At 56.0% G+C, this 13,492-nt stretch overlaps 6 protein-coding genes and 1 non-coding gene across 7 annotated transcripts; 4 read left to right on the top strand and 3 right to left on the bottom strand.

Moving 5' to 3' along the window:
* Positions 1 to 307: 307 nt before the first annotated feature.
* Positions 308 to 3,110, bottom strand: SETTUDRAFT_164873 (uncharacterized protein). The gene is made up of 3 exons (XM_008031039.1): positions 2,987 to 3,110; positions 1,202 to 2,649; positions 308 to 1,153 (listed from the first exon to the last, which is right to left on the bottom strand). Coding segments are annotated over exons 1-3 (1,941 nt in total). The 5' UTR covers positions 2,988 to 3,110; the 3' UTR covers positions 308 to 661.
* Positions 3,111 to 3,694: 584 nt separating this feature from the next.
* On the bottom strand, positions 3,695 to 3,780 carry SETTUDRAFT_t52. Its single transcript has one exon. It is a non-coding gene; the product is annotated as a tRNA-Tyr (tRNA).
* A 46-nt stretch (positions 3,781 to 3,826) lies between these two features.
* SETTUDRAFT_164874 (uncharacterized protein) lies at positions 3,827 to 5,122 on the top strand. The gene has a single exon (XM_008031040.1). It carries the CDS (start codon positions 3,961 to 3,963, stop codon positions 4,732 to 4,734), a length of 774 nt encoding a protein of 257 aa, XP_008029231.1. The 5' UTR covers positions 3,827 to 3,960; the 3' UTR covers positions 4,735 to 5,122.
* A 72-nt stretch (positions 5,123 to 5,194) lies between these two features.
* On the top strand, positions 5,195 to 6,635 carry SETTUDRAFT_22243 (uncharacterized protein; the record flags this gene model as incomplete). The annotated part of the gene is made up of 2 exons (XM_008030562.1): positions 5,195 to 5,461; positions 5,511 to 6,635. The coding sequence occupies 2 exons, from the start codon at positions 5,195 to 5,197 to the stop codon at positions 6,633 to 6,635; spliced, it is 1,392 nt and encodes a 463-aa protein (XP_008028753.1).
* Positions 6,636 to 6,922: 287 nt separating this feature from the next.
* Positions 6,923 to 7,690, bottom strand: SETTUDRAFT_22244 (uncharacterized protein; the record flags this gene model as incomplete). Its single annotated transcript, XM_008030563.1, has 2 exons — positions 6,923 to 7,447; positions 7,517 to 7,690. The coding sequence occupies 2 exons, from the start codon at positions 7,688 to 7,690 to the stop codon at positions 6,923 to 6,925; spliced, it is 699 nt and encodes a 232-aa protein (XP_008028754.1).
* A 352-nt stretch (positions 7,691 to 8,042) lies between these two features.
* Positions 8,043 to 9,686, top strand: SETTUDRAFT_94015 (uncharacterized protein; the record flags this gene model as incomplete). The annotated part of the gene is made up of 1 exon (XM_008031041.1): positions 8,043 to 9,686. The coding sequence occupies one exon, from the start codon at positions 8,043 to 8,045 to the stop codon at positions 9,684 to 9,686; it is 1,644 nt and encodes a 547-aa protein (XP_008029232.1).
* Positions 9,687 to 10,507: 821 nt separating this feature from the next.
* On the top strand, positions 10,508 to 12,202 carry SETTUDRAFT_33837 (uncharacterized protein; the record flags this gene model as incomplete). Its single annotated transcript, XM_008030644.1, has 1 exon — positions 10,508 to 12,202. One exon carries the CDS (start codon positions 10,508 to 10,510, stop codon positions 12,200 to 12,202), a length of 1,695 nt encoding a protein of 564 aa, XP_008028835.1.
* Between the last annotated feature and the right edge of the window lie 1,290 nt (positions 12,203 to 13,492).

The raw sequence follows: 13,492 nt of genomic DNA on the forward strand, positions 1-13,492 counted from the left end.
GAGCCCCTCACGCCCGCGCCCGCCAAGTCGCACCATGGTGCGAGTGTGAGCGCTTCTTCCTCTGGCCTGACTGCCAACGCGGCTGCGAATGACACCTTGGCCTGGCTCTACTCTACACTACACACTCACACTTTCATCTAGCCACGGTGGAGAGAGGCTCGGCTGACTGGACAGAGCGAACTGGCCATGCTGTGGCCTTGGCCGAGTTACCTACGGCCGACACGCGGGCGACGTCAGATATTCCGAGCCTTCTCCCCCCCCCCGCCGACAATCGCATCTGCTTCGGCCACAGTCGCCCGCTTCACTTGCCAGCCCAAGCACTGCCTGTCGACGGCATGACATACCCTCGCTCATGAGCGAGCCTCTTTTCTTTTTCTTTTTTTTTGGCTGCAAAATTTCTCTCCAGCCACTGACTCAGCCAAAGAGGCAAACTTAAACCCCTGACTAAACACTGCCCATCATGTCATCATGTCATGGTAAGCCCATTCTGCTTCAAACCTTTAGCAATACGCGTACAGTCTTACATAGGTATCTTCAAACAAAGCCAGCGTGGTATAGTACACAAGCAACACAACAACGCCCTGCAGCCATCCAAACGAGTGTAGACAAACATGCCAGTCCAATCAATCAGTCTTTCGTCTCTTCCCTCTCACTGCCGTGTTCAAGACGCTGAATCATACTCGGCCCCAAAAACACGCCGAGCATCTTCTTCGCTCATCTCCTCGCCCTCGCCAACATCCACCCACCTCTTGGCCAGGCTCGACCTCTGGTCCGTACGTCCCTTGAGCATGCATTCGCCGTTGCCTTGACAAATCTCCTGCCGTCCCAAGTTCTTGAACCGCGGTCCTAGCGGCCCGTTGACGTAATGGTACTGCCCCAAAAAGCGGTATTGCCGCGGGTCGCTGAGTGGGTAGAACTTATCGCCCCAGTGCCCAGCAAAGTAGAACCACGACGTCGGCGCCACGGGGTTGAGGTTTGATGCCACAAGTCGGTCGGCCTTGTAGTCGTACTTGTACGAGTACATGTTCATGACGGGATCCCAGAGAGGCCCCCGGTCCGTCACGTCATGCAGAATGCCTCCTGGCAGAACGTACGGATGCTTGCCCTCGGTCGCATACATGGCGTGCGTTCCCGTCGCAGAGAAGCCAATGGGCTACGCGCGTTAGCTCAACTCATTGCACAGCGGCCTGAATCAACTTACCCTCTTACCACTCTTCTCTACCGCCCCCCATGTGTACGCCTCGCCAAAGCTATGCTCACTAAAGAAGACGGCTTTGGGCTCGCCATGCTGAAACCTGATCACAGTGTGCTCCCAGTCGCCCACGTGATTGCCAAACCGCACATTGAACACGGCATTGCCCAGGTTGTAGCTGTAGAAGAAGAACCAGAAGGCGTCCACCACTCCGTCGCCCTTGTCCACCACGACCAGCGGTACAGGCGCGTCGCTGCGTCCGCCAACAACTCTCTTGCCTTTGAACCCGCGCCGTGCAAACCGTAGTTCGGGCCGCCAATCCTCATCATCATCATCATCATCCTCGACAAGCTCATCCCCCTCGGGCAGACTTGTGGGAATGGGCGCTCCAGGAGCTGAGGGGTTAGGTCTAATTCCGCCTCGGTCCTTGGTATCACCCACGCCCACGTGCCACCAGCTCGACTTTTTGCCCTGCTTGTCTTCTTTGAGACGCCCATTGGCTCCATGGTCATGCTCTGCATCGTCATCGTCATCGTCGTCCCCATTCCCATCCCCCGGCACGCTGGGAATATTGTAGTCTGCGCTCAGCCAGTCTGGACGGTCCTCTACATTGTCGTCGCTCTGCAGATATACAAACCTGCCCCACTTGTTGAGCTCTCCCAGGTTGCTGATGTTGGGGTGGTCGCTCGTTGCTTGCAGAGGCGTGTAGTTGAGGTGAGGTGTCGTGTGGATCAGATGCTCGCCCATGTCCCCTGGCCAGTATTCTTCGCCCGAGTATAGGTGGATCAGAGGCGCATGGTCAATAACATATTGCGGGATTTCGCGTTCGACGTCTGGAACATAGTCCTCAGGGATGCTGCGCGCGTCTTTCCAGAAGGTGTGCAGGTCAATCTTGACCTTATCCTGTGCAGTCGTCTCTTGGTTAAAAATGGTAGAAGTAGGTGTGGTCCAATGCTCCTTGTTCAGATGCGCCAGGCCGCACAGCCCAAACCACTGGCATGTTTTCCTGTCTACCCATGATTTTGACGACGCGATCCATTCTCTCTCGTCTGCGCGCTCGGCCTTGGGTGTCAACTTTTCGAAAAGCACATTCTGGTACAGCTGCGAGAAGGAGAATAGTCCAAACAAGGCGCCCCCAGCCGCGATCGCAGGCTTCCTGCCCTTCATTTGTGTGTCCTCCTCGACCAACGAGCCGTCAAGGCCAGCGCAAGATGTAGAGGCGTGTCCACACGCGTCTTGTGGCGTAGTGTGTCCTATAGGGATATCGATGGTAGGGATAAGCTGGTCGTCATGGGCGTCCCGCACAGCGTCTGGCCCCTGGATCGAGGAGTCGGTCGAGTGGACCACGGCCGGAGGGTACTCTGGTATATCAACTGGCGACGTGGGAAGCGATGACGGCAGGGACAGCTGAAGCGGATACTGCCCTCCGCCATGATGCAAGTACGGCACGATTGGCACTGACTAGTCAGCTTCAATTCACCCCAGCTCATGCCAAAAACCGCAGCGGTGTAACGCGATCCGGAAGGTTTGCAAGCCGATACTGCCGGCATGCTGACAAACGGGGGCAGGTGGCAGGTGTGTCTGCCCTGGGATGCAGCAACATCGAGCCTCGTTTTGCGGAGCGCAGGGGACAGGTGCGATGATCAGCAACATTGCAACCATCGCTAGACCGGCCAGGGCTTGGATTGAACTAACAGCAAGCTCAAAAGTGGGAAGGCCGTCGGACGTGACGGAAACGTGATGAATGAAGATGGCTGTGTGGCCGGACACGCGCGGAAGCAGATGGGGACTTACTGATGGATGGACAAAGGCGACCGCAGGCAGCCGATTGGCGCTAGTAGCAGGACTGCAAGAGGCACAACTCTTGGTAAACGGGCGTCTTGACTGTCACTGTGGCAAGTGAAGATGCATGTGCATGCAATAGATGTGTGGGTGCAGTGTGGCGCGTAGTGGCCGTGGCCGTGGCCGTGGCAGTGGCAGTCGTGGTTGATGCAGATGCATCCTGGACCGGCGGCCGGCTGGGCTTACGTAGGTCAGCACTAACCAGGGACGACGCGGCGGGCGCCTCGGTAGGCGTGCGGCTCCCCATGAACCTCTAGCCTTGTATGTGCATGTGTGTGTGTGTGTGTGTGTATGTGTGTGTAGGGACAGCCTATCGATAGCCACCCAGGTGGGATATCTGGCTCGGTAAATGTATCGTATCCATGTATAGACAATGCTGCAGACATGGGCCTCACACGCCTCTTGCTCCAGCGCCTTCTGGCTTGCCGTATTTAATCGCGACCCAAGACCGACCACTTTTCAATTCACCCAGCACATGTACGCAGAGTAAAACAATTACGTGCGGGCAAAAAAGACATGCCGTTGAGTGGTTACTCATACTTACCAAAGTATGCTTCCAGCTTCCTCATCCCCGCCTCTGCAGCGTGGGGCGATGCCGCAAAAAGAAGAGCGCGCCATGGCAGCGTTCATGCCACCCCGCCACAAGCGCAAAAAAGGTAGTCTCCGCTCCCAGAATCGAACTAGGGACCTTTCGATTACAATTGCTATTACAGTCGAACGTGATAAACCAACTACACCAAGCGGAGGAATACGACTTTTTGAGCCGTGCTTGGACTTGTGATGGGGGTTATAGCGCTTGGAGGCAATATGAAAGAAGTAGGAGCAGATGCGCGTGAGCCGGCTAATCTATCGCCTCTGCTATCGATCAAGCACCTCAGACTCGCCTAATCCTCAAGCGCATTGAACTTTTGCAAGCGCCCAGCAACATGACCAATCCCGACGAGGACGAATGGGAGTACGAGTACGACGAGACCGAAACGGAGGACTTTTACATTCCACTCGATCTTTCCAATGTTCCCGCGGCCCAGATTCCAATGGTGTCGCAAGGCCGGTCAGGCCATCCGACTTTGCTCAAAAGCCGACTGCGTGCGCTGAACGCCGCTCGAGGGCAGCCCACCGAGTTTGCTGCCGACACCAGCCATGGGCAGGATACGGCGACAATGGGCGAGGTACAAGTCATCGACCTGCACACGCCCAACCCGCTCGTCATGTACAACGGCGAGCTGCTGAGTTGCCACTGGACCTCGACCATCGGAACCGACATGTTCTTCGTGAAACCGGATGCGGATGCCGCGAACCCGACTCAGCCCTTGCGCTCGCTGCCAGCCGTCGATTTGCTGTCTCTGGGATCTGCAAAATTGGTTGCAAAAGTCGGACATCTGCGGCCGCGTGACGATGTGAGCCACTCGGATGATGCGCAACAGGTGGCCGAACCTACGGGCGCACAAAGCAGTGGTCGCGATTCGGCTGCTCCACCATCCGGTGAGGGTGGAGGACAGCAATCCTCTGACAATGGGGCCAAACCAACCTCATCCAACTTCCTTGCGCGATTGAATGAGGCAAAGGCGAAGAGGGGAGACAAGTCAAAGTTGGCAGTCTCCAAGACTTCCGACGGTCCTCGTCTCGTGGCTGAAAAGGCGGATGCTCCAACCGAGGACTCATTGCATAATGACAATGACACGGCCATGGGAGGGGTGTGAAGTTGATGGAAGAGGGTCTTGAACACGGAAACTCGCGTATTTCGGTCTTCTCGCTCGAGCTGAGGCACGTTTGTTGCTGCCAGGCAAAGGTATCTCTGGAGTACGGCAATAGCGAAGTGGTCTGGACTGGTATTTGCAGTGTCGTCATGAGCAGACACCGCTTGTGATGGGACGACTTACTGAAGCATGTACGATTTACTGGGTGAAAAACATGAGAATCAAGGATTGTGGATGACTGCTGGGTACTTGGCAGTTTGAGTTTCGTTCATGGGCGGTGCCTTACTCCAGCAGCGGGGGACGAGAGCTCCTACCGTGGCAACATGAACCCCGAGTATGCCCACGTTTTAGGCTGCGTGTGCGCCCTGCTTCCTACACACGCTCAGCCACCTCCCAGCCGTCCTACTTCTCCTATTCAATCTATTTCTGCCCCCTCTCTGTAGTCTGCTCCTACCTGTCCTCGATGCAGGGACCGCAAAATCGGCTGAGTGTCGACATCATCCCTGATCAGTCTTTGGAAGCAGCTGAGGCGTTCATTTCATTTTCGCAATGGTTATCTGGTAGGCGCGGTGAATATGTGACAAGAACCAAGGATAATACGAATGATGCAAAGGGCGGCAGTTTTACACATACAGATGCAGAGGGCGTGATCGCGAACGAAGTTGCAGACTGGCTCCAGTCCCAGATGTTCGATGATTTTTGGATGTCTACAACAAGACAGACTCGGCCCGTAAGCGATATATGTCAACAGATATGGTTGAATTATCTGACTTGGATAGTCACCTCATGAGACATCTCAACTGCTCAGACATCTCAGGTGTGCCGACTCATTCCGAGTCACGCCACAGAGCGACTCTACTACGTCCGAAACAATTGTGCTTCTAGTTGCCTTGCAGCTGCTGGCAGCTTGCTATACGTTATTACCAAGCACTAGCGCAACCCATGTTCCTCTCACGCAGCAGCGCAAAGAGCCAGGACCTGCAACAGCTCTTCGTGCATGCTCGAAATATCGTTTCTCTCCAGCTGCTGGCCACCACGCCCGTCCATCTTCAGAAACGGCTTCATGGCCGGATCTTTATACGGGGCCTTCAATCGAAGAGAGACTAGCAGAACATGTCAGTCATCAGCGCCGACGGCAGAAGCATCACTACGAACACACTCCATCCTTTGCTGGAAGTGGCTGGACAGACGGACCGCCCCCGGTAGCTACACGCACCCAGTCGAGACGTAGCCTGTCGCCAGCCAGTTCGAGCTCGTCAGATGCCGAGCCTGGCTTCTTCTCAAAGCTTATATGCCAGGCGGCAATACCGAAAAACTATCAGCGAAAACACAACACCATGTTCTTCAGCCGACTCTCACTGAGGTCAAAGAGGCAAAAGCAATTACAGGCTGAGGAAGAGAGTCATTACCAAGATGAAGAGCAATCTGATCAAGACTTCAGTGCGCAGCCCGTACAGCGCATACCCTCTGCACTTCGCCTTCGCCTGACGCAGTCTGCTCCGAGGATGGTAGCAAAGGAGGTACCCATCCAAAAGCCTCGCATGATAAAACGGCACAGCTCAGATCCGTCCATCGGCAGTCCTCTCGAGTATCCCTTCCAGATTCCCGAGATCCACCGTGTGTCGGCCACAACGAGCGGAAGCTGGTATCCAGATTCATCTGCAGGCGGCTCTGTACGCGCTTGCGGACGGGGCGATCTCATTACTGCACATGATTACTTTGACGACGACAGTCCAGACACCCCATATACACCACGTAAGCAGCAGAGGCAATGGACGACGCCGCGCTGGAGACATAAGTACACCGGTGCGGACTCACTACTAGAGGCTGCTGCATTAGGCCAATCCATGGAGATGAATGACTACTTTGGACCAGTCCATATTGGCGCACCGCATGCAGATTAGGATGATGATGCGGTCGCTGAAAGAGAACACAGTGACGCAGGTCCTGAGGTAGACGAGGATCCTAGATTGCAAAAAAATGCTAGGCAAAACCAAAGGCCAGCCTGCCCAAGACGAGTCAAGTGAGAGCGACATGGAAAAGACGAAGAAACGAAGGAGTATCCACCAATCGTCGCCTACAGCTATGGAGGTTGCAAAGCTATTTCGGGTCAAGACAGAGGACCGCCATGATTATTTTTCAACAGAGTAAATGGGCAATGCGAGAAGGTCGATGAGGCTTCTTGACTGTCTCATGCAGTTTTGACTGCAGAGGCGCCTCGCACATCAGATCTGTACATCCTGTAGACCAACGTGTCTCTTATCCCTAGCACCGGATTCTCAAAGTCTCTCTCCTTTCTCTCGTGCAGCCTGAAGCCAACCTTTGTCAATACGTTCTGACTAGAGACCAAGTCGGGATCCGTGTGTGCCTCCGCATAGTCGTATCGCGGGGCGAGCCTCTCCGTCTTGTTGGAGCAGCCATTGGAGCCGCCCCCGTTTGTTGCATGCCCGCTGCCCGAATCCCCATTGCTCGATGCGTCGTCGCGCGATGCCCCTGCCTGGTGATCTGCGGGCCTGCAGCCAGAGTAGTGCTCGAAGAAGAGCGGCATAAAGGCTCGCAACGCTTCCGTCGCGTACCCATGTCCCCAGTACGACGCGTTGAACATGTATCCGATCTCCGGGGCGCGTACAGCACCAATGAGGCCTATGACACGTGGGCCGTCGTGGGGTTCCAGGAGGACGATGGCAAAGTTCCAATTCTGCTCAACCTGGTGGCACTAGATTTGCAGTCAGTCGTGTACAAAAGGAGCATCCATAGGGCTTGGTGTGTGGGCAAACTCGCTTACCCCTTGGATCCATGCTTTTGTGGACTCCATGTTGTCCGAAGGCAGGATCGACGTATGCATCATGACCTCAGGATGCCTGCGCATCAACAACACGTCCTCGGCATCCTCGAGGCGCAGCGGGCGGAGCAGTAACCTTTCAGTCTGGACAGAGAGATTGGGGTCAACCACGACCATGTTCCGCAGCTTCAAGGGGGAGAGATGAGCGAATTCCCATGATGGAGCTGTGCAGCCAGGCGATTAAGAGTCAGAGAGCTTTCTTGTTTGTCATCTCGTTGGACAGTTGGCGCAGGGCTGAGCTGCATGGTGATGCGAATGTACCTTGCAGCGAGGCCAAACCGCGCTAGGCCCGTTTGGGGCGGCCGATATGCCGAGCTCCCCCAAACCACAGCTGGCAACTGCTGTACACCGCATCCACGCGACAAGCACCAATCAACATGGCCTCCCGAGCTGCCGCATAGCACAGATTCCCAGTTCCATCGTCGCTCCATCGCCGTCGTTCGGTTTCAGGCGCCGCGTCCCCCTCCCCATGTCCAATTCAATTCTTGCCGCTTCCGCGAAGGGAGCCACTTTTCTCATCCTCTTGCAGGTCGCCTCTCGCGCCCTCACATTCGCTGTCAACCAGGTCTTGCTGAGGTTCCTGTCACCGGAACTGCTCGGAGTCTCAGCCCAATTGGAACTCTTCTCGATATCCGTGCTGTACTTTGCCCGCGAGAGCTTACGCGTGGCTTTGCAGCGACAGGCGCATGGCACCCAGGCAGTCGTCAATCTATCGTATCTGGCTGTCTTTGCCGGCACGCCGCTGGCCTACCTGCTTGCACTCGCCTGGTTCCGAGCCGAGACGCCCAATGTGCCGTACTTTGTCGAGGCGCTGGCTGCGTATGGCTTAGCTACCTTCCTCGAGCTGCTCAGCGAGCCAGCGTTTGCAGCAGTCCAGCAGAAGCTTCTGTACAGAGTCCGAGCGTCCGCAGAGAGTTCTGCTACCCTGCTTCGTTGCATCGGGACGTGCGGCTCGGCCGTTCTGGCCAGTCGCGCTGGTCTCGATATTGGCGTTTTGCCGTTTGCTGTTGGGCAGCTAGCTTACGCGGTGGCGTTGCTTGTCGTATATTGGTACAAAATATGGCCAGTTGCCAAGGCCGATGGCTTCTCGCTTTTCCCGGATAAGATGGCAACAACAAAAGAGAATCCTGTTCTGATGAGCTACTTGTCTGCTCCTCTTGTGCGACTTACTGCCTCTCTCAGCCTTCAGTCGGCCCTGAAGTACGTCCTCACCCAGGGAGACTCTCTTCTCATCACAACCCTGGCATCGCTGGCCGACCAAGGCGCGTATGCGCTGGCATCCAACTATGGAGGTCTGATTGCACGCATGCTGTTCCAACCCATTGAGGAGAGTAGTCGCAATATGTTTGCAAAGCTCTGTGCCAATGTGAAACCCTTGGCAACACCTGGAAAAAAGAAAGAGCCGGAGAAAGTGGACAAACAGCAGCAGCAGAACCTTGCTCAAGCATCCAAAGTTCTGAGTACCATTCTCCATCTCTACGGGATCATATCTTTGTTCGCGGTAACACTGGGACCAGTCCTAGCACCCGTACTCCTTTCCGTTGTTGCAGGGCAGAAGTGGTCTGCAACGTCTGCGTCCAAAGTTCTGGCGACGTACTGCTACTACATACCCTTTCTCGCTATCAACGGGGTGACGGAAGCGTTTGTAGCCGCTGTTGCAACCAACAAAGAGCTGTATGCACAGTCGGTCGCAATGGGCATCTTTTTTGCTCTTTTTGCAGGAAGTGCGTGGTTCTTTATTGGGCAGCTCGAAATGGGCGGTAATGGTGTGGTGCTGGCTAATACTGTCAACATGGCATGCCGCATTGTTTGGAACACATGGTTCATCGGAAGATTCTTTTCGCAGAACGGCTCTGGATTTAGCGTACTGAATACACTGCCCTCAGTTACTGCAGCGGCGCCCGCAGCTGTCATACCGACACTGATGCGGACGAAACCAGGTATCCGCTTCTTGCAAAGGTTTGGTGTCTTGGGCGAGCTGGTGAGTATGGGAGCCGTGGGCGGGATATACGTATTGCACGTACTGTTCTTTGAGCGCCAGTTCCTCGTTGACTGTTACCGCATGCTACGCCCATCCCGAGCAGCTCCGCCGGCCGAGAAGAAGACTAAATGAAGGGAGTCCGCAAACTAGGTAGCCCCTTAGTTGCTCTCCAATAAGGCTCGGCAGCATAAAGAATCCTTCTACAATATGCGGCATGGTATTCAAGCCTCTGGTGCCGCGCTTCCGTCAACCTCTTGCCCAGCTCTTGTGCAGCACGCGTTCGCTCGCAGATATGACGCCTTTATGACACCATCGGGATGTTTTGATATACCCCTGAATCCCTCTCCTGATGCAGACTTTGATGTCTAGGTGTACCGATCAGCACACTTGTGCTGTTGTTGACTGACACAAAGGCTTGCGCAGACTTTTACGTTGCCCTTGCACGTGCAGCATTAGGAGCAGTGTCTGCAGAGAAGTGGAAGCGCCGATCGTGCAAAGCAGAGACGTTGTAGTGGTTCAGGCACATTCTCCAACGTGGCTCTCGCATGCATGCAGTAACCAGCCAGATGGCGATGGCGCGTGATTGGCCACGACCCCGCTAGCGTCCGAGTTTTCCATTGTGCGGCTGGACAGGCCTGCTAACGTCATTGCGAAGACCGGAGGGTCAAGGCCGAAAATCTGGAGCGTCACGAGGCGATATTTGCAGCAAGCTCTCAAGTAATCTGGGGGTAATAGAAACCAGGTTGGCGAAACCTGGGGGTAATCAATACCAGGGCTGCATGAACAAGGTACCGCTACCGAGTTTCCTGGGGGTAAGAGAAACTAAACAACGAACCGAGGACGCGGTCATCACGCCATTAAAATTTCAACGGCTCGCACCGTCTTGTCCGATTGCGACTTGGCTGACGGCTGGAGCACCAATCGCAAATCCGGGGAATTGCGCTATCGACACCATGGTTACGACAAACGAGTCACGACACCTGCATGGGCTCGTGGATATGGGCAGTAATGGCATTCGCTTCTCCATCACGGACCTGACGCCCGAGACGCAGCGAACCCTGCCCACCGTGTTCCTGGACCGTGCGGCTATATCGCTATACGATGCCCAGTACCAAAGCGGAAAAGCCGTCCCGATTCCAGATGCGACGATCCGCCAGGTCATCAAGTCGCTGCTGCGCTTCCAGGCAGCGTGTGACGATTTTGGCGTACCGGAGCACCAGGTCCGCATCGTGGCTACGGAAGCGACTCGAAAGGCGCTCAACTCTGCGGACTTCCGGTCTGCCATCAAAGAGGCTACCGGATGGGAGGTCGAGCTCTTGTCAAAGGAGATGGAGGGCCGAATCGGTGCATTTGGCGTGGCAAGCTCCTATCACAAAGTCACGGGGCTGATGATGGATCTCGGCGGAGGATCCACGCAAATTAATTGGATTCTGAGTTCAACGCACCACGATCGGATTGAGATGAGTGACCGGGGAAGTGCCAGCCTACCGTACGGAGCTGCGGCACTCACAAAGAGGCTTCAAGAAGCGGGACCCCCTGACAGCACGACATTCAAGACGTTTGAAAGCGAAGTTGTTGGGGATCTGAAAGCGGCAGTCGAGGATATCCGGATCCCTCAACATGTGCTTGATCGATCCAAGTCGGCCGAAGGCCTTTCTCTTTACCTATCGGGCGGTGGATTTCGGGGCTGGGGCTTTGTGCTCATGTCTCAGCATCCCGTGCAGCCGTATCCCATACCAATCATCAACGGCTTCCGGACTACCAGTGACGTCTTCCACGACACGCAAGCTGTGCAGGCAGCTGTGCAGCAGCAAGACACGCCTGAAATCTTTCGAGTATCGGCACGCAGAGCTAGCCAAGTGCCTGCTGTGGCCTTTCTGGTCCAGTGCTTGTCCAAGGCACTCCCGAGCATCAAGGATGTGTACTTTTGCCAGGGCGGAGTGCGCGAGGGGGTGTATTTTGCAGAGATGAACCAGTCATGCTGGTCTGACGCGCCTATAGTAAATGCAACAAGAGCATATGCATCCAGTTCGAGTTCGGAATTGCTAGGGTTGCTGAATGAAGCAGCAGTGCCTCCGCCATGGGCATCTCACAGGGAAGTGTTCAGCAACAGCATGATGAGAGCATTTGTGTATACCATGTTTGCACACCGGGCTCAAGTCAAGGACCTTCGCGGCGGGTCTGCGCTGAGAAGCACCACAACGGGCGTCTTTTCTGCAGTCCACGGCCTCAGTCACGAAGAGCGGGCCACTCTCGCCATTCTGCTCTGTGAGCGCTATGGAGGCTACAATACGATCAGTCCTACGGAACAGGACTTTTACCAGCGAATGCTCCAGCTGGTGCCAGCGGAGCTGCGGTGGTGGTGCATGTATCTGGGCCGTGTTGCTGGGGTGCTCACGAGCGTGTATCCAGCGGGCAGTGTTCGGCAGAGCAGGGTCCAGGTGAAGGTGCAGTGGGCGACTACGAAGAAGGAGAATGAGAAGCTGTGCATTGATTTCAAGTTCAGCCAGGAGCCGGACGAGCTGGACGAGGGGCTTCACGCAGCACTGCAAAAGGTGGAGAAGGTGGGCAAGAAGAAGAACTGGGTCGGGGGACACGGCTACAAGGTGCTTGTGACGGTGAATGGCGAGGCATACGGCTCCGAGTGAGTGAGAGGTAGAGGTTAGGCGTGTAGCAGAATCAAAGTTTGCGTGGCTGCGGCGGGCTGTGGCGACTGATCAGCACGGCCGAATACTGGTGACGATGGATACTTCCGGCGAGGCCAGACCATGGAAGATGCTGTGGAACAGACAGCTGACACGGGGCCATCGTGACTCGCTGTAAGCGGTGTGCCTGTGCTTGCTCCACGAGGACTCGAGAGGCTTCTCGGCCAGCCTGATGAAGGGTCGCGAGGCCGCACGTGCAGCGGGCGCCCAGTCCCAAGGAGCCACGTACAGTCACGGAAACGCCGTAAAGAGGGTGAGGAAGGATGCCAAGGATCGTGAAGTGTGCAGGACGCGTAGTGGGGGAGTAGGGTGGTGAGGGCCACTACTGCGGCATCCTTGCAGCACGAGCATGGCCGGTCTGGCGGGAGGGCAACATGGCACGTCGGGTGACGCTGTCTCTCGGCCGCACTGGCGAAAACTCTGACGGTATCTGAGGCCTTTTCTGGTCGCGCAGAGGTCGGGTTGGGTGGGTGGAGTGAGGGGAGTGGGTGAATGCCGGGGGCGATGCAGTTGCAAGCGCTAGCGCCAATGGCAAATTCTGGGGAAGCTCGAGGCGCCCGCTGGCCCTCGGCTTGCGGCGGGACAATCCAGGTACGCACGCTTTTGCTTTGCCCTCTTGCTCTGGTCTAATCCCGCCCATGACCACGACGCCCCGCCCGCTGCTATAAAAAGAAGACGCCCGCCCCGGGGCTGACGGCTGGAGAGAGAGAGAGAGAGAGAGATAACAAGGTCGAGCACCACCTCAGCTCCGGCTCTGCACTCCTTGGTCTTCTTCGGCTTCTTCTGCTTCTTCTTCTTCTTCGACCATTCCATACTTACTCAGCCTTATACGGCCTTTTTGCCTCTGGACCTGGCCTCTCGCCGGCAGCACCAAAAATAGACTGGCCTTCTTCCCTGCTACTGCTCCACCATCCATCGGTCCATCGGTCCCAAGACACTATTGCTATCGCTGCCCTTGAGGCTGTCGAGACATTGCGCCCCCCGTACAGCTCTCCGTCGCCAGACAGCCAGTGACACGTCGTGCTCCGGTCCCCCCAGGCACAGGGCCCAGCAAAAGAGCGGTGGCACCTCTGCCCAATTGCCTCTGCAGTCGTTATCCGAGCGGCCATCGGTAGCCCTCCTTTAGCCCGTTACACGAGGTAAGAGGCCAGCTAGCGTTCCTGCGTCATGACCGTCGCCGTCGCGAGGGGCCCGGAGTAGCGGTGGATCTAATCTTCCATGCTCACGTCCGGT

Source organism: Exserohilum turcica (genome assembly GCF_000359705.1).
Source record: "Exserohilum turcica Et28A unplaced genomic scaffold SETTUscaffold_5, whole genome shotgun sequence".
NCBI classification, from domain to species: Eukaryota; Fungi; Ascomycota; class Dothideomycetes; order Pleosporales; family Pleosporaceae; genus Exserohilum; species Exserohilum turcicum.